Genomic DNA, 22593 nt, shown 5'->3' on the forward strand with positions numbered 1-22593 from the left:
CCTCGGCTCTGGATCAATGCAAAGGTCAGTAACCTGCATTTTTCACATTGATGTCCCTCTGTTTATTCTAACAGTTATATATTCAATATAGGCTTATGATAGAAATCATACATATAAAGCACACCATAGGAGCAAAACCCCTTTTTGAAAACGGATGTTGAGCATTACTGGACAACAAATACTGCATCTCCTCTGTCTGTGTGCATATTTAGACAGCTCTTATCGGTGAGAACGTTTGCGCATAAAGACTGATGCTATACAAAGTCGTAAACATAGCTGACAAGAACCCTTTGATAATATCGAGATGTGTGGATGCTGCTTTTTTTAATAGGCTGTAAGGTTTACAGCGAACAAGTCCAGCAGAAAGCAACAGAAGAGGATAGAAAAGAAAGCAAAAGTGGCGGAAATCTGGTAGAAATGTTATGTGTGTTTGAGCCCTTAAGTGTAGTCCCCATTTAACTGTACATTTTCTGTCCGGTCGTCTTCACACAGCTCTGTCTTTGAGTGAAAACATACTGCATTACATCTGGGATTCAAATAAAAAGACTTTCTTCACCATGTCCCCCCACCATGAAATGAATATATACAAACTGCTGCATTGTCTTGATTCATACCGACATCAAAAACAATCCATACTTCACGTCTTTAGCTTGGATTGGACACAGGAACAGAGGACGTCTCAGCCTAACAGGAGCTGGCAGATAACATGTTCCAGTGTGTGTTGGTAATAGCTGATGTGTCAGGAGGAATCAACGATTGATTGGGGAATCTGCCAAGAAGCTAAATTAATGATCAATACGAGTCTGTAACAATACTGTGCAACAACAAGGAATCACTGGACAGAGTTTGTGTGCACGTGTGTGTGTGTGTGTGTGTGTTTGTGTGTGTTTGTGTGTGTGCGAGCCAACAGTCATCTCTGATTCACAGTTTTTTTTTCCCTTTCCAAACGGAGCTGTTAGCGCTCGTGCCACGCTACGCTAACACTTTGCAGTATCAATAATTCAAAGCTTCCTCACTATCAAGTGTTGACATTAAGTCCCTTTTCTGTCTTTGTGGGCCACTGTGGGCTTAGTCCCTGTTGCGGCGCCAAAAGTTTTTCTCCCCTCACTCTTCACTTCTGTGATTAAAGACCACAGCGAGAACTCAGAACCCCCCCAGGCCACTGGTCCCAGTACAGCTCCATATCCGTCTCTTATTGAATATTCCTTGAAGAAATTCCTCTGTGTGGATTTCTCCTGACGGTTCAGGCTGCTCTACTGAACAAGAGAGCTGGATTTTTGTCTAATGGGGTTACTCTCCCTCTTCCTCCTCTTTCTCTCTATACTCCTTGTTCTCTCGGCTAAACCAAGAAGGAAGATGCTCTACCACAATCCTTGTTGTCATATCCCTGTCACAGTTCCTTTGACTGCCTGCCTCTCTCTGTTACCTGCTTTCTTGTGTGCACATTATGTAGGCTACCGTAATGGAAGTTTTAGTGCACCTCAGATCACAGGCAGACACTTTCACAGGCAATCAATAAGCATTTTGTATGTTGGTCAAGTTGAATTTGCTTATTAGCTACTGTGTAAATGCCGCCCTTGTTCTAAAACCCTCTGGATTGACCAAAATTAATATTGGAGAGTAAGGCCCAGCTTAAAAGCGAACAAAGAGTTATGAAGCTGGGATAGCCATTGACAGTCCAATTCTGCTGTGCTAGCAATTAGCAAAACAGATATGACGCCTAACAGACTTTTTTGAATTTGTATTTATTTTCCACTAAAGCTTCACATAACTGTAAATTAATGTCTGGGTGTGGGAGAAAACATAAATGTTACCAAAATGACCAACTGGCTTAAACAGGAAATGAGACCACAACCAAGAAATTGTCAGACAGCATATAGCGCCAGCTAGCTAGATAGCCAGGTACATCCCTGCCATGGGGTTAACGATCCTCATGTGTTAGGACATTGGGACTAGCGTTAAAACTTTTAAAGATATTTTACTGGTTGAGTACAGGTGTGACTTTTGCAAACTTTAGGGCCTGTGTCCATCGGCTCTGTTCCTGCAATGGGATTAAAGATTCTGAAAGGAAAATTGGACTGGTACGACAACTCCTGAAAATTTCTGATTGGTTGATTACAGATTAATTAATTGATTAATTAATAGTTGATTAATGCAAACTAACTTGCTAGCGAGCTAGGTCTCTGAGATGGTGCTAGTATTAACACTCCAAAAAAATTGCAAATCGTTGAGTACAGATGTAGCTTTTGCAAACTTAAGAGCCTGTGTCTATTGACTAACCACAGTTAGTATCACCTATCTATCTAGCTAGCAAGCTAGGTCCCAGCTATTGGGCCAACATAACTTATCAACAAGGATGTTAGGATTGGTAACAACATCCTTGAACATTTGTGACTAGTTGAGTGAAAATGTAGGGCCTGTGTCCGCTGCAAGCATCTGTGATTGCAAGCATCTTCTTGCTTGCAATCACAATTCTTGGTAACCAGAATTTTCTAAAGCAAGTCAACCCCCAAGTCTTGGTATTCAATTAGTCAGTCATCAGTTCCTGTTTATGTTACATTTGTAACACTTTTTTTTCTATTCAGGGGAATTTAACAAGGACAACCTTAGCAACGCTCTTGATGGTTGGTTATGGAACTGTGATTAACATTGGTGTTCCAGAAATGTTTAACTTATTTTCAATAAGCACAGCCATAAAAAAAAAAATGAGTGTCACTAAGGGCATTTTTGCATCACGGACTGCATCCTGAGCACTGAAAACCACTGACCTCCACTGGTTTTGTGTTGAAAACCGGTGTTGCTAACTGAAAACTTGCCATTAACAAACACAGGCCTTTAAGCAGACTCATCTCCTCATTTTGGGCTTTGTAACTAAATCAAAACAATGTAACAACCAGCTTCAGTAACCGTTTACACCCCTGAAAAATAGGTCTGCAGAGTTTCCAGTATTTTCTAATACAAATGTAGCTCAGTGGAATGGCACCTGTGACCTAGTTCAGGCAGGAAATCCAGGGAGACCGATTTCACACCTGCGACCTGCGTTACTCACACAACCACCTTGCAATCCTATCTTCCAATTTGGTAGTCGATATAAGCTGTGAGATTTCCGGTTACTCTCTCACCACCGCTGTGCTCATGCTCTCATTCTCAGCCGCCTCCACATCATCCACCTGCAGGCACCGGCTTAAGATATTATCTCATCACTCCTCAGATTCCTGCATGTAAAATAAATCTGTGCGGAGTATTGAGGTCAGTGCCTGGATGTAGAATACATTGTCTTGCCTCTACAATAAATACTCCAAACCATTAAAATTGTGACTTATTTGGTCTAGATGAAAATAATAGGAACAAATCCAGCCACAAGAGAGATCTTTTTTGCTGAAAGATGTGAAATTTTGGTCAAGACATTCAATAATAGGAAGGAAAACTCTGGGTCCAAAGGTTAAAATATATTCAACAGAAAAATGTCTCACTTCAAGCATCCTGCTCAAATAGTCTCTGATCAGCTCTCTGCTGATCATTCCTTGAGGTAACCGTTGCACCCTCTGACCTCAGTTTGGTTCCTGTATTAAGGCCAATTGCACCTTCATTCATCATTTAACGTTTATTCAGCAGGAAAAAAAATGAGGAAAATCCTTTGAGTGTTGGACAGAAGTGCACCTATGAGGCAATCAGGACCTGAGAGTTCACAGCGTTACCGTTGCTGAACTCTGGTTGGCAGTTTTATGTCACACACCAAAGGGTGGCATTAATTGGTGGAACTACAAACTGTAAAAAACTGTCACTGATGAGTCGCCTGATGGGTCAATCATCTGATTAGTTTTTAACTTCTCAAGATTTTTCAGCGTTTTTCCCCAATTCACAGGGAGGAATATATTTAATAAATAATTGCTGGTTTAATGAAGGGATTTGTTTAATGAAGGGATTTTAGTTAAACAGTGCCAAAGAGAGCTGGACTTAGAACTAATTTATCTCATTTGTTTTGTTTACATGAGTGGCTTTACTTATTTCTAATTTACAGGAATACAGGGAATAGATTTCAGGGTATAATTTTGTCTCGATAAAAGCTGCCCTGACAACTTCAAGCAACGTAAAATTCCAATTCATTAAATTATATGTTTTACAAACGAGAAAATGATATTGATTCCCCATACCCTGATAAGGACCTGTGTCCATTAACTGCATTTCTGACGCTAGCAGCACCTGTTTTTTTTCTTCTTCTTTGTGTGTTCAGCTCTCAATACTCCAAGCACAAATCTATCTTTGGCATCAATTCTAAAGGTTCCCAGCACTAAAAGTTTGAAAAAAATGGAACATTTCAACTTTGGGACATCCAATATTTCAACCACAAATCAAGGGCAGGACCTCCATATCCTCCTCATCAAGAACAGGGAGGTAAAGAAGAAACTAATAGGACTCTTATCTCAGTTAATTACATTCACATTTACATTTCTCACCAACAGCGGGAGCAATTTGTGGCTCAGTGTTATCATTAAAGTGCCATGAGAAAGTTTTCATAACACAGCCAGGAAGAAGAGCACTGACACTGAAGTTATGGGTGCTGCCAGTATGAAAATTCTATTAGTGGACACAGGCCCTTATGCTTCTTTGAACTGGTTTACTGAAAAGTTTTTGAATGGAAGGCAACTTTCCAAACTTGAATCTACAGGACTTAAACTGTAGTCTTGTAAAACACAACAAGAAGGGTTTTGCCTATTTGTAAGACTTATGCTGTCAGTGGACACAGGCCCTTAAGCGTATTTGAACTGTTCCACTGAAAAATGTTGAAATAAAGAACAACCTTTAAAATGTGAAGCTACAGAACTTAAACTGACACCTTGTAAAAAAAAAAAAAAAAAAAAAAAAAAAAGAATCCTGTGATCTGTTTTGTTTAATAAAATATATCATTTTTATAAAATGATGCTCTCCAAGGAGATACAGAATAAACTAGGCTAATGCACATTCACCTCTTTCCTCAGAACTGGCAGGTTTTGCAATCGTATTTCAGCCACTGAATGCACTGAGAGCCTCATTTGTTACAGTATGTTCAGCCAGTACCAATAAAAAGTACATTACATCATCAAATTGTGTTGTCAAAATTGCAGAAAAACACAATATTCTGAATATCTTTTCAATAAATGATGAGTGCTTTCAGTTTGTAAGCGCCTCCTGGCTCTGTTACTGAGCTGGCTGTTCTAGCCTGCAGACTATCTGTGTCCTTTTGTCTCTGCTGTGGCATTTTTTTATTTTCTGTCTGAGTGACTTGTCTGATGAAAAATGTCAGACATGAATGCCTCCTGAAGCCACTCATCTGTGGCCCTGTGGCCTTGACCCTGTCGACCATGACCCGCACTAGTTTTGCCAGTCCCCTGCTTTCTACCAGGTTTTCTTTTGGCTGTTAGGGATGAATGTTTCTTTGTTGTTGTTTACCGGCTGTTTCCATTGTGCTGCCTGCTTTCCAATTGTTCCAGTGCCTGCTTTTTTATGGAGCTGAATGGGTTTTCAGGATGGAGCAAGGAGGGTTCATATTTCCACATTCCTGCCTTCCTGGATTAAGTGTTATGGGTCTGGTTATGCACATCCTGAGGAGATATTGACCTGCCTCTCAACTCTGATACAAACAAAACCACCAGCTGTCAAAAAATAAATACAGGAAGGATGAAAAAGAGCAACATTTGCAAAAGGATTCAATTGAATGCAAAGAGGTTTATAGGATTCTGAACTCCATTTATATATAATTCACTTTGTTTGTTTTGTTTGATTGACTTCTGCAGAGAAAACAATCATATGCAGAAGTTGGAATCACACACACACAAACAGAAAAAGTTATAAGGAGTGAAATGTGCGCAGTGTTCAAGAGGACACAAATTGGTACAAAATTGCAAACTGAATTACATTTTTTGGCACACAGAATCAATCACTTCTATTTCCTGCTAGAACAATACACAGGAGAAACCAATCATGCCTTTCCAAGGTGGGGGTGAATAATCGTTGTTCACTGTCTCATCATGACTGCACTCCACCATCAATGAACAGATTCATCTCAGTCCTGTTTTTTGTTTCCCGCAGATATTTCTGCTCTGAAGGTCTTAGCAGGTAGCAAAGAACAAGAGAAAAACAATGGCGTAAAGAGGTGAGGAAAGGATGAAAAGAAAGAGAGAAAGGCTATGTATACCTTTATATATAAAAAGCATAATGTCAGTAGTCGCTACAAAGGGCCAAGGTCTGGAGTTTCACAGTCTTTCATGTACAACAGGCGAAGTAACAGTACTGACTCTTTGTCTCCCTGCTGTGATGACGCCTGCCGCTCGGCACTGTGGGAGCAGAGAGAAAGCAGAGTCCACCCTGTTGTGTGTTACATGTGAGTGTGTGTGTGTGTTTGTGTGTGTTGTAGGTGTATAGGTGACACTTTTTAACGCTCTGATGACTTCTTGAATCCATGCCTTTAGTGTGGTCTCACTGCTCCAGTCATATGACCTTAAAGGCAGCGGGGGAACCAAAGCATGAAGCACAAATAAACTCGGCTCCTGCTGACCCCCTAGTCTTACGCTCAACTGGCTTATTTCTTTCCACCAACACCTCAAATATAATGTGTCACACTGAAATCTAGCATCATTTTCTCTACACAGATTGTCACGTGCACCTCTTCGTCTCATATATACATGCTTTTAAAAACAGCTTGCAGGTGCCCCTTTCCTATTCCCTGCGCAGATTTGGCAACACATAACTGGATTTACACTAACAGGAAATGCCTCGCAGACTACCAGAAGAGTTGGTTTGCTCAATCCAATCATTGTACCCAGGGTGCACACTTTTCATTCAAATCTCGCTAAGCATTGTGCGATGACAATCTGATAACATAAGAACGCATCCTTATCGCAAGTGAGAGCACAGTCTTAGAGGTGGAGGCAGCACTTTCCATAACAAGGTCAGGACCGTGGCTGCAGCTGCTAATAAGTCTCACATCATTACACAACAAGCAAGTAGGCTCTGAGCAGCCCTTGGAAGATGTGGCCTATTTGTCAGACTTAAGGATTTATTTTTACGTTTGAGTCATGTAACCCAGATAGTTTTTTTTTTTTTTCTGCTGGTTGTGATGTTTTTTCTTTCACATATCTGGAGCTCAAGTACAGTGAGTGATTTAATCAAGCCTACTTTCTCATGGCAGAATACTCAACATCTGCTAAAAAGTGGTATTTTTATTTCTGTTACACCCACTTTCACAGTTGTTTCGCTCCCCTGTCTAAGACTAGAGAAATATAACATCTTATGCAATCATCTGAGCATACATAAAATGTTAAAAAGCTAAAGCTCGCACTTGGTCCATATGATGAAATATGTTAGGTATATAGTTTTTAAAATTACACATAATTTACAATATCTGTGCTGTCTATGCTAACCATAAACTAATAGTTATATAAAACCTTTGTTTCTTAAATATGTTATCTTCTCTCACTCTAAATACTCAAGGCCATTCCTCTCAATGGCTACATTTTCTCCATTTTTGCACTAGTTCTGTGTTTGTTTTTTGGGAGAAAATGTCTATTACTGCAAACTTACCATGAAACTATGACTCCAGTGATCTGTTGCACCAGCACTGCAAAAGCCAAACTGTACACTTAAAGAGAGGATACCGTGCCTTTTTTTTTTTCTTTTTTCAAAGGCAAAATATTGTACCTCTGGTACCACTTTAGTAGTTTTACATGATTTGACTCAATAAATATCCTTTTTTTGTCACACTGGTGATTAGAAAACCCTTAATCCAGCCTCTGAACTAGAGCTCCCTGCTCTATAGACCCCCTTCTCTCTGATTGGTCAGTCCTCTAGAGGTCTGTTGAGTACAGAACTATGGGCAAAACTTTGTGTTTAAGGTCTGCGTCTTCAATGTATCATGAACCAGTGAGGAAAATTGCTATATGCAACAATGTCATCATCTCAGAACTCATGAAAAGCCCATGCCTCTTTTTTTTGTCATTTTTAGAACAGGCTGTTTTGACCAACTTAGGGACAAATTAAGGGGTTTCTACACCATATCATCGTGTAACAGTTTGAAAATCTACAAAATTTTTAGTAAAGCTGTCTTGAATTGTTACTTCAAATCCATGTCTAAAATATGGGAAAGCAGAATACCCCCTCTTTAAACATCTACATTTGAAATTATGTTCAAATTAGGCAGCATTTTAGCTCATGCATAGCTGGTGTGACCCAATGCAGTAAGTTACAATGACTGTGGAAAACTGAATGGACCAAAGTATACTGTTTCCCTTTGTTTCCTGTCTTATGTTAGGCTAAGCAAAGCTAAGCTAAGTTAACTGACTTCTGGCTCCTCTTAAAAGCAGAACCCAACAAATATCTATCATCTCATTTAATACTTGGTATTGAATTGTTACACTATTTCTAAAACATTAAATTCTACAATCTGTTGTAAGTGGTTTATTATTCAGGTATTGTTTCTCAAACTAAATCTACCCTTACATAGAACAAATGATCTGAGAGTTTTTCCTTAGCTGCCATTCGTCAAAGTTGAGTTTCAGGGTATTATGATGCTCTAGTTTAACTTCTTGACGCCTCTTAAGCCTCATCAGTATTTCCAAACTTTCTCTTCTGTTTATCCATACCCCTCTTTACAAACATGTTGTCAAACCTTATTATGTGAATTTTCTACAGTATATTATTCAGTGTGCGTATGACAAGCTGTGTCTGCATGTGCGTGAATGAATGGATTTGTGTGTGCGAGGATCATGCGTCGAGGATCCTCTGCTAGCTGCGGCATCATCCAGATGCTGCCTCCCTGCCTCCTTATCCCTCCTCTGGGCCAGCTGTCACCACACAGACGAGATCAGAAGAGAACAATGCCAGCGTGACAGCCTCCATTCTCTGTGCTGGAGCTGCGCGGAAAAGGGCGACCTTCAGCTGCAGAGCTTTATGAAGGCGCTCCTCAATAGCCTGCAGTACAAAGCCCTGCAGGTCTGCAGTCCAACACCCTGCGCCCTCATCATGTGTGTCTGTTTCAAAGCCCTCAGGAGATTAAGGGGTTTAATCATAAAGGAATGTAATATCTTTCAAACAATCCAGTGCTTTCCTGGGCAGATGAGTCGAACCCTTGATGTGAGAATCATCAGGAGCTTGCTGAATTCCCGTTCCCCCGTGATGCTTTACACTTGATTCCTTATATTGCTTCTCAGGATATGTTCAAAAAAGCAAATCCACTTTATTGGTCGCAGTTTCTCACCTGTGTGTAGTTGCTCTGCTATGCTCAAGTATTGTTATCATTACTGGGTAGATATTATCTGTGAGACAATACTAAAATATCCCCAAAAGTGTACAGACATACTGCTCTGTAGGCTCCTTGTAGTAATGGTTTCAGACACAGTCTTCTTGATATCAAAGGTCTGTTCTGTGATGTGTTCGGTGAACTCTGTGAAACAAGGACCACTTAGACACTGTGTCACTATCCCAGCACATTCACCAGTAACCCAGTGAGCCACAAACACACAAAAATCTGCACCTTCGACCACCCCAGGAGTCGGTGTCTCATTCCAGAGATCTCATGGACCCCCTTTGATTATGCATCCTTCCTTTTCTTTTGCTCCCCGTCTTCCTCTCTCACACAGTCACCTCTGTCTTGCTGTTGGTCACAAAGTAGGGCTGTGTGGGGAGGAAGTGTTGGCTGTGGCTGTGGACTCTGGTGCCATGAAGCTGGTTGGGCTCCAGCACCGTACACTGAGGCCTCTTGTGTCCGTAAGTCTTCCTCCGGCCCACTGTCTCAGTCCCATCCCAACCCTTTAACCCCAGCCCCATCCCATGCCCCGCTGCAATCGTGTTGGAGCTATACGCCAACTGGCGACCCATTGTGGCCGAGCTTGCACCAATGGTGGCATTGGCCGTCCTGGAGATGCCCAGGGATGTGCCACCTGGCATGGTCCCAGCCATGTGAGCTAGGGAGGTCGCTCTGAGTCCTGGCGGCTTGCTACTGTGGCTGTGAGTGTGGGAGCTGTGAGTGTGAGAGCTGTGGGAGCTATGGGAGCTGTGAGCGATGTGGCCATGGCTGCCTTTGTGTTTCTGGCCATTGGACTTGAGTCCTCCACCTCCTCCAGCTCCACTAGCTAAGTGCCGTTCCGTTGGGAGCGTTGAGACCCTGGGCATCTCCGTGACATAGGTAGCTACTGGCTCTGGAGTCAGTGGACCCAGGGAGGTCATTGGAGTTATGGAGGACATTGGAGCAAGAGACGTCATGGGAGTCATAGAAGTCATGGGAGCCAATGACATCATGGGTGTCATTGATGTCATAGGAGTCAATGAGGTCATGGGGGTCATAGAGGTCATGGGAGTCATAGAGGTCATGGGAGTCATGGAGGTCATGGGGTTCATTGAGGTCATGGGAGTCATGGAGGTCATAGGAGTCATAGATGTCATGGGTATCATGGTGGCCATTGGTGGCATGGTGGGCATCTGAGTGATGTTGGGGTTCATGGGGTTGGAAGTCATTGGGTTGGAACCCATGGGGGTGGCGGTCATCTGCGAAGGCATCGTTGACATGTTGCCCATGGTTGGTCTTGAGTTGCCCATGGGCTGGAGAGGAAGCCCACCCTTGGTTGGCAGCTCCACCATCAACCGGCGCTTGTAGATTTCACCGTTGTATTTGGCAGCTGGTGAAAGACAAAGACAGAAAACAACAACTGGAATGAAAAAGGCAGAAATCTTGAGACAAATGTTTGGGCATCTATATGAGTCTGCTCTTTTCTAACTCGGTTAAAAAACAATACCCCCAGCTCTCTTTAGCTGCTGTGAAATGGAAACCAAAAGACTTGTTAAAATGACTCATAAAATACTAGGACAGGCAGATAGATAGAACACATCCCATCCTCTTTTACTCCCACAATCTGCAAAAGTTCACATAAACTCTGACTTTGTTAGTCACACTGCCAGCAAATCCTCATATACTGGATTACTGACCACACAGAGGGTCAGGGCTGCTATAAACGCCTCCATGTAGTGGCTTGTTGTGTGCTTAGTGGAGTCATATAAAAAGGAAAGCCCAGCATTTCTTCTGCACTTCTCCTTGTACATCTTGTAAATCCATTACAAATCATATTGTGTGGTGGGGAGATTTTTTGCAATGATAAAAGAGTGATTACATCTAGGAGTTAGTTGAAACATTCCTTATGATTGTCAGTTTTTTGAACAATGTGCATGTTTTCCCCCCTGATAATGTGTGTCCTGTGTGTTCTTTAACTTTTAAATGATGTATTTTCTGGAGATCTTGTGTTACAGGTCAGCTGACTGACTTTTAGGGGGCCTGTTACTTTTCATTCAACAGTGGAAACCATGTAGACACAAGCTTGATTGCAAAAATTAATGGGCCACAATGGGCATCCCAAACTGGTCCACCCTATCAGACCAGGTGCAATCCAGTTGTGCTTGGTATGAAAGCCTTGGCGCCAAATTAAGCAAGTTTAGACTTTTAACTGAAAGTTAATTCAGGCTCGGGCGCAGATGGTCTAGCACCCTAGGTTGTGACCCATGAGATTCACCCCCGCATGGGTAGCCCAGGATTGGATCCAGCCTGTGGGCTGTTTCCCACACATTATTCCCCATTCTCATCCTATTTCCTACATTAACTTCGTAGCTTCGCCATTTACCGTTGTACGGTTAAGAGGTCAAAATACACCCGTCACAGGTGTCACTATTGTGCAGCCAGGGTCTGTAGCTGGGTGACAAAAATAATTATATATTTTTTCTTTCAAGAGAAAGGCTCTCCCTCCAATTATGTTTCAATCCCCCCAAAAAATACACAAGAACAGCAGCTGTTAATCATTGCTAAATGTGGCATAAAGCCTCATTTTTAACCCTGTTTAACTAATAAAAATGAACGTTTTCAGAAAAAAGACGACCTGAATACAATGCAGCCAAATAATATCTTTAAGTCACCACATCAATCAAACACTCTTATGAAGTATATTATTTTTTCTAAAGTTTCACCATAGCATTTCTGGAATGACTGGGGAGATGGGTTTTTTGACCTATACTGCAGCCAGCCACCAGAGGGAGCAGTTTTTATGGTGGCCCTACTGCATGCCAAGCAAGATGAAGTCCTTTTTTTTTTTTTTTTACAATCTATGGTTCCCTACTCCATCCACTGTCCTACCCTCTCCAATAAAAGGCTAAAGGACCCCCCCCCCCCCCCCCCCACCCCCCAATAAAAAAATAAAAAAATAAATAAATAAAAAAATCAGACTGGGCACGTGAAGGCTGTTTTGTACCAAGGTCAAGAAGGACTGCCAACTAGTACAGAATGAGATATAAAGTGAGTCATTTTTGTCCAGATAAGAAGGCTTTATAGTGATTTGCAGCTTTAAAAAACGGTAATATTGAGTAAAAAAAAAAAAAAAAAAATTATACATATATGGATAAATTGTTTTACACTTATTACACTTTCCCAATTCATGAGAATTTTAATATAGTTACACAGATGGACCTAGAACAGTTTGCCCAAATGTCCCACAAGTCTTCACTTTTTTAAAACATAAAAGTGAAAGTCTAAATTCTGTAATAAGTGAGCAGTACAAACAGGATCATTATGTCTACTCTTGCCTAGCCTCTTATTACCCTTGGTTGTTTACTTTCTAATAAGCCAGCTAATGAGGGAAGCCATGCACCTGCTGTCTGACTAAAGAGATGTGTTGTCCAACCCCTAACACTCAGCTCTACCCTCAGTCTATGAGTTTGTTTTTACATTATCCACGTGGATCAGCACAGCCCTACTTTGCTGTATGTGTGTGTAAGTGCTGCTTATTCCTGCTATATATCTGTGTGTGGGTGTGTGTTTGTGTGTTTTTCCAGCCTCAGAGTAGTCAGGTTTACTTCCTCATAGTAATTCTTCCCCTCTGTCACACGCTGACACTAAGCTATCGTCTGTCTTATCACAGACAAACGTGACCTTTCTTTCTAGTCAAAGCCACAGACGAGTCATCACTCTCTGCCCCTTGTTGTCTCTGTGTCCTTGGAGATAAAGTTAACACACTCAGAGAGTTTGCTTAGCAGCTGTAACTATTAATCCAGTTTATCACTCTGTGAGGGAGGGGAAGTGAAAAAAGCGGGAAGCCCTGTGAGCGGATGGATCAGTGTGGAGGGGCGTCAGGAGGGGGGGGAGCAGCACCTCACCAGCTGAGTCGTGGCTAGACCACCCTGGGGATCAAACTTGCTCAGGCGACAGGTGAATCAATCCGGCTGCAGTCGGCTTGACGGTGCGCACATCCAGCGGGGTACGTGAGTGGAAATGGAAAGCAGCACTGTTGCACAGCGTGGGCCCGGCATGCCTCTGCTAGAGAAAGGCCAGCGTCCCGCCGAGACTAACGCTTATTATGCATCAGGAAATAAAATCAACCATTGCTTCTTTGAAGTCTCCCAGTGCAAATAACATCTAGACCTTGTTAGGGTAAAATGTCAGACTGATTTCTATTAGACAATATGTTTTTTTACGCTAAGACGTGAGGATGAATATGAGTTTGAATCCTATAAACTAGCAGTAAACCTTTGGAAAATGTGCTTTTCATGTTTTCTGATCTGGTATTTCTTTAGCCATTTTTATACATAGCTGGGTATTTGTGAAACCGTATGTATTCTTAAACATTTAGGCCTGTCCTTCACACAAAACTGTAGTTTTAAGTCACTGAAAATGGGGTTTGCTAAAAAGTCTGGCCAGTTAAGATTTTGGAAACCTCTGGATTTATGATTTTGTGTAGATGGCACAGGTTTCACATCTGAAAAACATTGCCAAATGTGGGTTTGGCATGCTTCAAGCTTCACTCATTGGCAAATTCGCCCAGTGTGTGGATGAAAGTATTACATGTGTACAAGACCTTAAACTATTTTGGGGACCCACAAATCACAACTTTTATTAGTTTTATGGAGTGGGGGTCTTGAGCTTGGTTTTTGCTTCACGTGTCTGTGAGGTCTGGGCAGCTTTGTGCAGACAAATTAGGTAATCTTAGCAGCCTTGCCCCTTTGCGAGGTCTTTATCACATGGATAATCCTTGTTCCTCGCTTCATGCACATCTGAAATTGTCTAACTCCCACACATAATGCATAGACGAATAGGACCTCCTAGTGTCCGAAGCACAGAAAATACTGGCATTTACATGAGTCATCACAGAGAGATCACCATGAAAACCGTGTGGTGAAGGATTCTGGGCGTGAAATTGCAGCCAAAAAAAAAATGCTGTAAACAGTGTGAACAACTTTTTCTGCTCTGGTTTAGTACTGTGGTAGACGTGTGTTTGGTATAGACTGCCCCCTGCAGTTTGGGCATGGACGCCAATGGGGCAGAGCGTTAAGTATAAAGGCCACATGGGTTCACTCCAGTTGATTCAGTGCATCTCATTTCTGTGCGTCACATTTGTGCAGACCAGCCTGTATGAAATGAAGTGTTACAGTCAGCCACTCAAATAGTGTTTTTCTAACAGAGGTGTAAAAGGAAAGAAAAAAGGCCTTTTTTAAGCTGTAAATCATGTAAAGCTACTATGGGGTTATCTGAGAGACATAAAGCCTTAGAAAAAGGTGTAAAAGAAAAAGGAGAAAAATAAAAAATCGTTGCTGCTTTGCATTATCATCATAGCACTGCCATGCATTACACTCATAGGTATGCTTGTCACACACTTCTGGGGTTTTATTTAGAAATCTGTTGGAGTTAAATCAGAATAGATCAGCCTTGAAAAAGGCCTTGAAATCCCTCCATTACTGTTTGATTTTTAAAACTCATTTGCATGTTAAGAGGATTATAATAGAATAAAAAACAGATGAGTTAGGATATGAGCCTACAGATATAATCTCTGTGTCCCTGAAAAAGTTTATGATTTGAAAACTTCATAATGATGATGAGCTTTTCTGCTAAGCTCAATTTGAGTTTCCAATACAAAACAGTGTCACAAACGCCTCAGCAGAGAGGGAGCAGTGTGCAAATTTAAAGTTGGTCTTTGGTTACCGAGGCGAAACACTTTACAGGCTATAATGCACAAATGCAAAAAACTCCTGGAAATATCCCAAAGTTATCCCAAAGGTAAACTGCAAACAAAGTCAATATTTTAACCCTGACTTTGTGATGACTTCTTTCCTGCCAGCCCCCTGAGTGACATCTGTGCAACAAGCCTGATGTGAAAATGCAGCTGCAGTTAAAAGTTCACCTCTCGTAAACAGGTGGGAGTGATGTTTACTCCATGCAACCATGATGAATAAAAACATTTTTAGAAACACTTTCTCGCTGAAAAAGCAAAGATGGCTGAACATCTGTGTGTTTTCTGTAACACCTATATAGATGAAAAAAATAGTCATCGTTACGCAGGTTTGTGTTGGCTCTGCCGGCACGCTGTAAAAATGACACTCCAGCTTCTAAAGTGTGTTTTTTTTTCTCGTCCAACTCTCTGCACATGAAGTGGGTGATTGGTTGTGTTGTTTTCTTCTCTAGCTCTGAATAAAAAGGCAGTTTTGACAAGTCTTTGCTGGTTTTCTGCTGAGTTGATTTGGCTTTAGCATCAGGTAATGTTAGATCTAAAAGAAGACGAGTGAGGTGCATTCCCTTGGTACACCTGTTTAAGGGTGACACATTGCACACATTAATGTCCTTACTGTGTTACCGTGAAACAAAATACATGGATCAAGCATCAGAGGAGGTTCTAGACTAGCTACAAACTGCTTATTGGAAAAAAGGTTGGTTTGAATGTGCGTCTCTTTAAATCCAAATTAACTCCTCCTCTTCTGCACGGTTTATGCCATCATGAAAGAGTGTAGTGCTACTGAAATCACTCATGAGCATGCCCAAAACCTGTCTACAAGAGAAGACACAGACTGCCATATATGAATGAATGAATCAGGGTCAGAAAAATAGATTTTAAAATGTGTAAGGTTATACATTATGTGATCAACTGCAGAAACCTCAGATTTCCACATCATGGCAAGTTTTACCCATTAAAAGAAATTCATGACAGGTCTTCATAAAGCATTTCCTTGAATATGAGGATAAAGATACCAAGTAAATGCGATAACTCAGCTTGTGATGTCACAAGGTGAGCAAATACGTAAATACAATAAAAGCTTGTTTTTTTATGGTACGCTCTTTTTAATTCTCATTTCTTTCTCCACTGATTCCATTTGTAGTGTATCAGCTTTGTTTAAGCAATGGACTGTAAAAAAATGTTTGTCATCTTGCTAAGCTTGAAGTGAGGTCGCCACAAAGACTGCTCCCCCTGGTGGCTGGCTGTAGTATAGGTCAAAAAATCCAGCTCTCCAGCCATTCCAGATAGGTTGTGGTTAAACTTTAAAAAATTAATACACCTTGTAGAAATGTTTCTCACGTCCGAGTGTTGCGGTGATTCGAAGATATCATTTGGCTGTCTTCTTCAAGTCCTCTTTTTTCTGAAAGTTTTTTTCTGTAGTTATAAGAGGTTCAAATCAAGGCTTTACACCATATTTAATGATGATTGACAACTGCTGTTCTTGTGTATTTTCTTCAAGGATTGTAAAATATGTCAGGAGGTAGAGTCAAGAAGTGATTAGACTCGCAAAGGGAAAACATAATCATTATTTTTGTCACCCAGCTCCACTCAGATTCTCCCAGAATCCCTCAGTCTTTACTGTGCAAACTCTGGCTGCACAACTGCTACAATGGCTGCGCCTGTGACGGGGGTATTTTGGCTTCAAAACCATACAATGGTAAATGGCGGAGCCATGCTGGCCACTCTATAGCCTCAACAGTCTATGGTCCAGGTGCTAAGAGTCATTGTTGACCTCACTTGACAAAAGCTCGACAGCACCACCAGGTGGCCTGACAAAACCAGCTGACTTTGCGGTATTTGTCCACCACCAAAGACTTTGTTGAATATGTTTAAATTATACGATTAAAATAATTAAAAACTTAGTTGACATCAAGTGACATGATATAATACACCGCAGTGTGTGGCAGAGTGGACTTCATGCTCTTTTTGGCTTTTCACCCCTGCCCCTCAAAAAGTTTGTGCTCACCACTGCAACAAACCTAACTATTCTGATAAAGCAAGGCATTTGGTCTATAATTGGTCGACTTAGCTTGTATGAGACTTTGTCTCCCTCTTTACTGAGCTACAAAGTTGCATTCAGGGACCTTTATCAGTTGGTTTTTGCCTTGGCTGCAGCTGGAGTTCGATATAGTAACCTTATATAGATGCACAAGGGGGACAGAGGAGATGGCTATTGATTGACAGTAGTGTGGCTTATCAGCTGGACGGTGGACCATTGGGAAAGTGGCAGAAGCAATTAAACAAAAGGGGGGATAAGGTGGATGAGGAGGTGTTGATCTAAGTCTCAGTTGTATTTCTCAGTGGGGAAAAACAGGCAGCAGCAGCAGGAAGAGGAGGGAAAAAGTCTATTTATGTAGCGCTAGATTAGCAGGGCGGACAGGAAGGTGATCTCAAAGAGAGTTAGCAGTGACGTTTTGGATTTGTTTGCTGTCATGCTGTCCTTCTTCATCTCTTACTCCACTCTCACACATATATATTTCTAATCATCTGATCTGCAGCGATGGCAGTCTTCCTCGACATGTCCAGGGTTTCCTCTGCTGTATGTACAGTATCTCTGGACAGCTAACCAATCATTTTATGGGAGCCTCTCTGAATACCACTTGTGGAATGGAAGGCTGTCAATCAAGTGTGAGCCCAAGGGTGGAGGAACGCCTGAGGGGGGTGCTTTCAATTACAGAAATGGAATCAGATATGAGCCGCTATAAGGGAGGATGGAGATTAGCCGCGCAATGGTTCTTTAAGGAGCTATACAGGGCATGATGGATTGGAGGGTGGGAGGGTAGGGGAGTGGATGGAGACAAAGGAAGTGAAAAGAGAAAAGGTGAGGGCAAAAAAAATGCATGGGAGAGGGCAGGAGGTGGATGATAAAAAGAGGTGATATGAAAGGAGGAAGATGGGAAATGGGCAGAGGTGGGAGGGAAGGGATGATGGAGGCAGGGACAAATCAGGGGGGAGAAAAATGAGCAGAGACATTAAAGGTTAGAAGAGCAAACAGGGGGAAGGAAAATGGTCTGGGAGAAGTGGTTAAGAGAAGATGAGGGCCATTTTCGATATAAGACAGCCGAGAAGAGGTGGGTTCAGCCTGTGCAGAGAGGTCTCAGTGTTATTTCTACTTCAGCTTGGACTTTACCCAGTCTCCATGAGGAGAGCCTTCTCTCAATCCAAATTGCTCAAATTTACCTCACTGTAGCAGAATCACGCTGGTAGTTTTGCACATTTTATCCCATTAGTTTGAAAAAGTGTACACTTAGAGCTTCCAACTATTTTTCCAAGCGACCACAGCTTTTTAGATTGATTTTATTCCCTCCAGGCAGTCACAGCTTTCACAACATGTCAGTGCATTATAAAAAAATCAACCGGTAGAGGCTTAATACAGCTTCAGAATAACAATCATGGAGAGCATTTCCTGCTCATGTGAGTAAAACAGAGGCCTCCCATGGGACTGATTCTTGGTCATTTCAATTCTGACTGGCCATCTGGTCTGAGGCGAAGTAAAAACCCAGAAAACAGTCAAACTGGCTGAACACAGAATCACACATTCTGGGAGTTAGACATTAGAAACATTCAAATGTAGAAAAAAAGGGAGAATGGAATAAGAAAAACTGTCAAGGCATGGGTCTCACTTTGCCATCATGTTATCAATAGTACCCTACTTTTGATGTTATGCGCTGAGACTCCACCTCCTCCTACCTTTCCCCTCGTCTGACAGGAAAAACCTCACTACATGAGGGGTGTGTGTGAATAATGTTAAAAAAGTCAGGGAAAGTGCCTGAAAATTCTCGAAAAGTTCAGTCGAGGATGACGGAGTGCATACTGTATTGTCTGCAGGTCAGGCAGTGACCCAGGCTTCATGTTGAATTTCTTTATTTTGGCTGATCAGATTTCTAGCATCAGATTCTGGGTGATGGGGTATGAAGTGTTCACAAAATCCTTCCACCACATCTCGCAAAACCGATTACTCAGTGATCCAAAATGCACCCAAACGCTTGGCTTCTTTGCGAATATCCAATGAGATAACTGAAGTGAGTGCTTTCTGCTGTCACTGCTCAGTTCCACTTTTTTCTCTCTTTCTTTTTTTAATGGTCCCTCTTTCATACAGCAACTGTACTTCTGTGAATTGTTTACACACTTTATTGAAATCTTTCATGCAGAAGTTTTAACTCAACCTGGGATGACACCTTTTCACATGTTTCACTTCCATATTTGACAGCTGAAGGTGTGAAAGCTCTCTGTGCTCACCTAAAATCTGAGGATGTGCTCTCACAAGGATGACGCTCCAAGTTTGGAGTGCAGGTTTCACAAGTGAGATGTAGAAACTTGAAGCCTACAGCAAGCTTATTTGTAGATTTAAAGATTCTGAGTTGCAAATTTTGGGGAAGTTAGTCATTTTTCTTAATAAATGCTGAATCCATTGTATGTCAAGAAAAGACATCAGATCCTGAACTTTTTGAGAATTTTACAGCAGAACTACTAGATCCGTTTCTAGTCTATCTCTGTTATGTCGCAGCACTACTTGTTTTAATTCTAGTGAATGTGTTAACTTCCACTGGCTCTATATTTGGCAGACTGTAGCCCTCCGGAGCTGGATTCTGGCTCAAATATGCATCAGTTTTGCACATAGCATTATAACTGAGACAGGAAGTCAGAATCAAACACTGCACTGTGATAACCAGGTGTTTTTTGCTTAACTACATCAACAAACCTTCATAACAAGCAGAGATTGACCTGGAGTTAATAGGTTAGAGGATTTAAGAGGCCAAGAGTGACAAGATGGACACTGAGAAGCTTAAAATCAGAGCAGGAAGCTCAGAAAATCCTGAGTCATGTGACTTCAGAATGACAACTCAGCAGGTCAGTGTGGTGTCATTCCAATTTTTGTTTCCCTGTGTAATACACACATGACATGGTTGTGTAATGCTGAGAATACACCCGATGCGTCTCTGTTTCGACTCTGCTCCAGTACGTGTTGACTGCATGTTCAGTCCGGCACCTTGCATGACGGCCAAAGTCAGCTGAAGCCACAAGGATTTCCCGCCCTTCCCACTCCATTGACAAGTCTCTCTTCATTCATGTTGGGCTGTAAAATCTCAAACCTGTTGACTCCTGGCCTGGCTTCGCTCTGTTGGTATGTTGTAGCCAAGTTGAATACGATCTTGCTGTGACACGATTTGTTTTAATTTGAAAATCACAGGATGTTTTCAGGTGGTTTCTGTGCATGACTTCCTGTCCTGCTGAATCGTTTTTTTGTTAGATTGACAGGGCTGTGATGGAGCATAGACACATCTGGTGTATTTCTGTCTAGACAGGTAGACCACACACTAAACGTTTGTTGTAACCCGGAAGGCACGATGTTTTGGTATCAATACCGGTATCAGCCAATGTGTAAAAGTGGGACTATATTTACTCATTACTCATCATGCCATTTTCAGAGCATCTTGAATGATCTTTGAAGACCCAAATACTACTGTTTTCTATGACAATGTAAACACCAAAACTACCTAAGAAGAGTGGACCTTCTTCTTATATTTCTCTTTTCCTGTTTTTGATCCAAAAAACATACAAAACATTTTTTTGATCCCTCTGATATCAGTCTGCATTCATGCCTTATTAAGAGAATTTTCAGCGCGTTACTTTCACACAAAAACTACGCTAAATAAGGCTCTAGTTCTCATCGTTGTTCTCATCAGATTTTTTCGGTGGGAGTCCGTTTATTTGTGTTTTTGGTCAAGTAAAAAATGGCCCCGTCTGAGTGCAGAGGAAACCGGCAAAGGAGCAGGGAGGGGGTCTTTGGTGCGAGCGCTCTGGGCTTCTGCTGCACAAAAACACTGCTGTAGGGGTAAATTCTGCCCTAAACCTTGTGATAGGACCCAACTTGTTCCATCCCGGAGTATCACTTTAAGGATTATTTGGACAAATAATCAGATACGACAAGTTGATCCACAGATCGCTTGGGTAGTGTATTGAGTCTTAAATCTGGCTTAAGATGGTCTAGTGTGTGGCAGATCTTCACTACTGAAAACTGCCTGAAAAGTGTCTTAAAAGAGGAATGACACAAAAATGCTCAAGGGAAACATTTGCCTTTGAAATTTAGGAAAAAAAATGCAGTGCTTATGTTTACCTTATCTTATCTATTTTAGCCAACCTTCCTTTTCTGTTTCCTTCCTCCTCTTCCCCCTACACGCAGGCTTAAACTACCTCTCCCAAATATCCATCCGTCAGCCCTCAGAGCATGCTGCCTCCATCTGTTGGTTAAATGCGTGTCGAGACGAAAGGAAAGCTGCAGCCTGACATCAGAGAGGAAGGTCTCCAGTTGAGAAACAGCGAGTCCCCCTCCTCAAACTGCGGTGTGTCTCAGGCTGAAATGAACTGTCAGAGGCAAAAATGATAGATTCCTTCTCTCTTTTGTGAATATTGGCCCGAAATGTTGAGTTGACAAAAAAAAAAAGCCTCTTTGTTCTCAGATCTCCAGGGACTGACACTGAGATGTCTTCTGTTGGCGTTTTTAGGAAAACTGAACTATATTCCACAGCTTTCACTGTACTGAAAATATCACTTGTGTACAGAAAATTTCACCACTTAACGGGGAAATTTGAAAACACACACCAGACAATACAGATGTCAGGGTAACGTGCTCATGATGACAGTGTTAATCACTATTTTGGTTGATGCTCTTTTGAGCTGGCTCTCCTTGAATATCGAAGATGATGTGACCGTTTATGGCTTATTATTCATCTGTTTCTTTGTTTTCCGTTTTGCTGGCAGTTAAATTAACTGCTACAATAATTATACAGCATCTCCTGGCTTCCAGCACAAAGCAGCACGCAGCATAAACAGTCCTGATTATCTATTACTGTAACATGTTTTGGAATGAGTCAGAGTCAGCCACATGCCGCGTAGTGAGGAAATACTGATTACATTTACAACACAGAGACGACCAGACCTACATTTATTGACTAGATTAAATATTTTCCCATTATTTTTTTCTCTACCCCAACAGTCTCTTTGAAACCCCACACAGTATTCCACATTGTTAGGATACAAGCTAATAGTCTCTTCTAACACTTACCCTATCACACGCATCAGTCATACAGTGTTAAAATTGTTGTTTGTTTGTTTTAATGTCATAAATAAGTACTACTTTTAATTTCAATCCATCAGAACATTTCAAAAACTCATTACAGACGCTTTAATTTCGCAGATATTAATCATTCCCAGTCATGTGTCTATCATGATGTCCCTCACTACAGTCGACAGGGCAAATAGCAGCATTAGCTTTAGGCCACGAAGCATTTTGTTCAATAGTTACATTCAAAGTTTATTTCAAAGCTTTAAACGTAACAAAAAGTAGTAAACACAAAGGTCAGTGACTCTTTCAAATGAGATGAGTCACCTCCAAAGCGCTCACAAACATCTCTGGAGGTGTTATCGCCCTGTTTGTACGTCCCTGCTGTTTCCATCAACAAGTAGTTTCTGTGTTTCTGTGTACTTCATACCTTTCTCACTTTTTTCAAGCAGAAAAGTTCAGGAGCTTGGACTCCTATGT

General features: G+C 41.5%; 1 protein-coding gene across 1 annotated transcript in view; it reads right to left on the reverse strand.

Moving 5' to 3' along the window:
- Positions 1–2513: 2513 nt before the first annotated feature.
- shisa9a (shisa family member 9a) overlaps positions 2514–22593 on the reverse strand; it is a 70218-nt gene continuing 50138 nt past the window's right edge. Inside the window, exon 4 of the mRNA XM_074663001.1 lies at positions 2514–10649. Within this exon, the coding sequence (XP_074519102.1) occupies positions 9607–10649 (1043 nt within the window). The 3' untranslated portion in view covers positions 2514–9606. The remainder of the gene's footprint in view (positions 10650–22593) is intronic.

The sequence above is a fragment of the Halichoeres trimaculatus genome, unplaced genomic scaffold (assembly GCF_033239565.1).
Source record: "Halichoeres trimaculatus isolate MK-OKI-2021-1 unplaced genomic scaffold, fHalTri1.1 fHalTri1_scaffold_23, whole genome shotgun sequence".
NCBI lineage: Eukaryota > Metazoa > Chordata > Actinopteri > Labriformes > Labridae > Halichoeres > Halichoeres trimaculatus.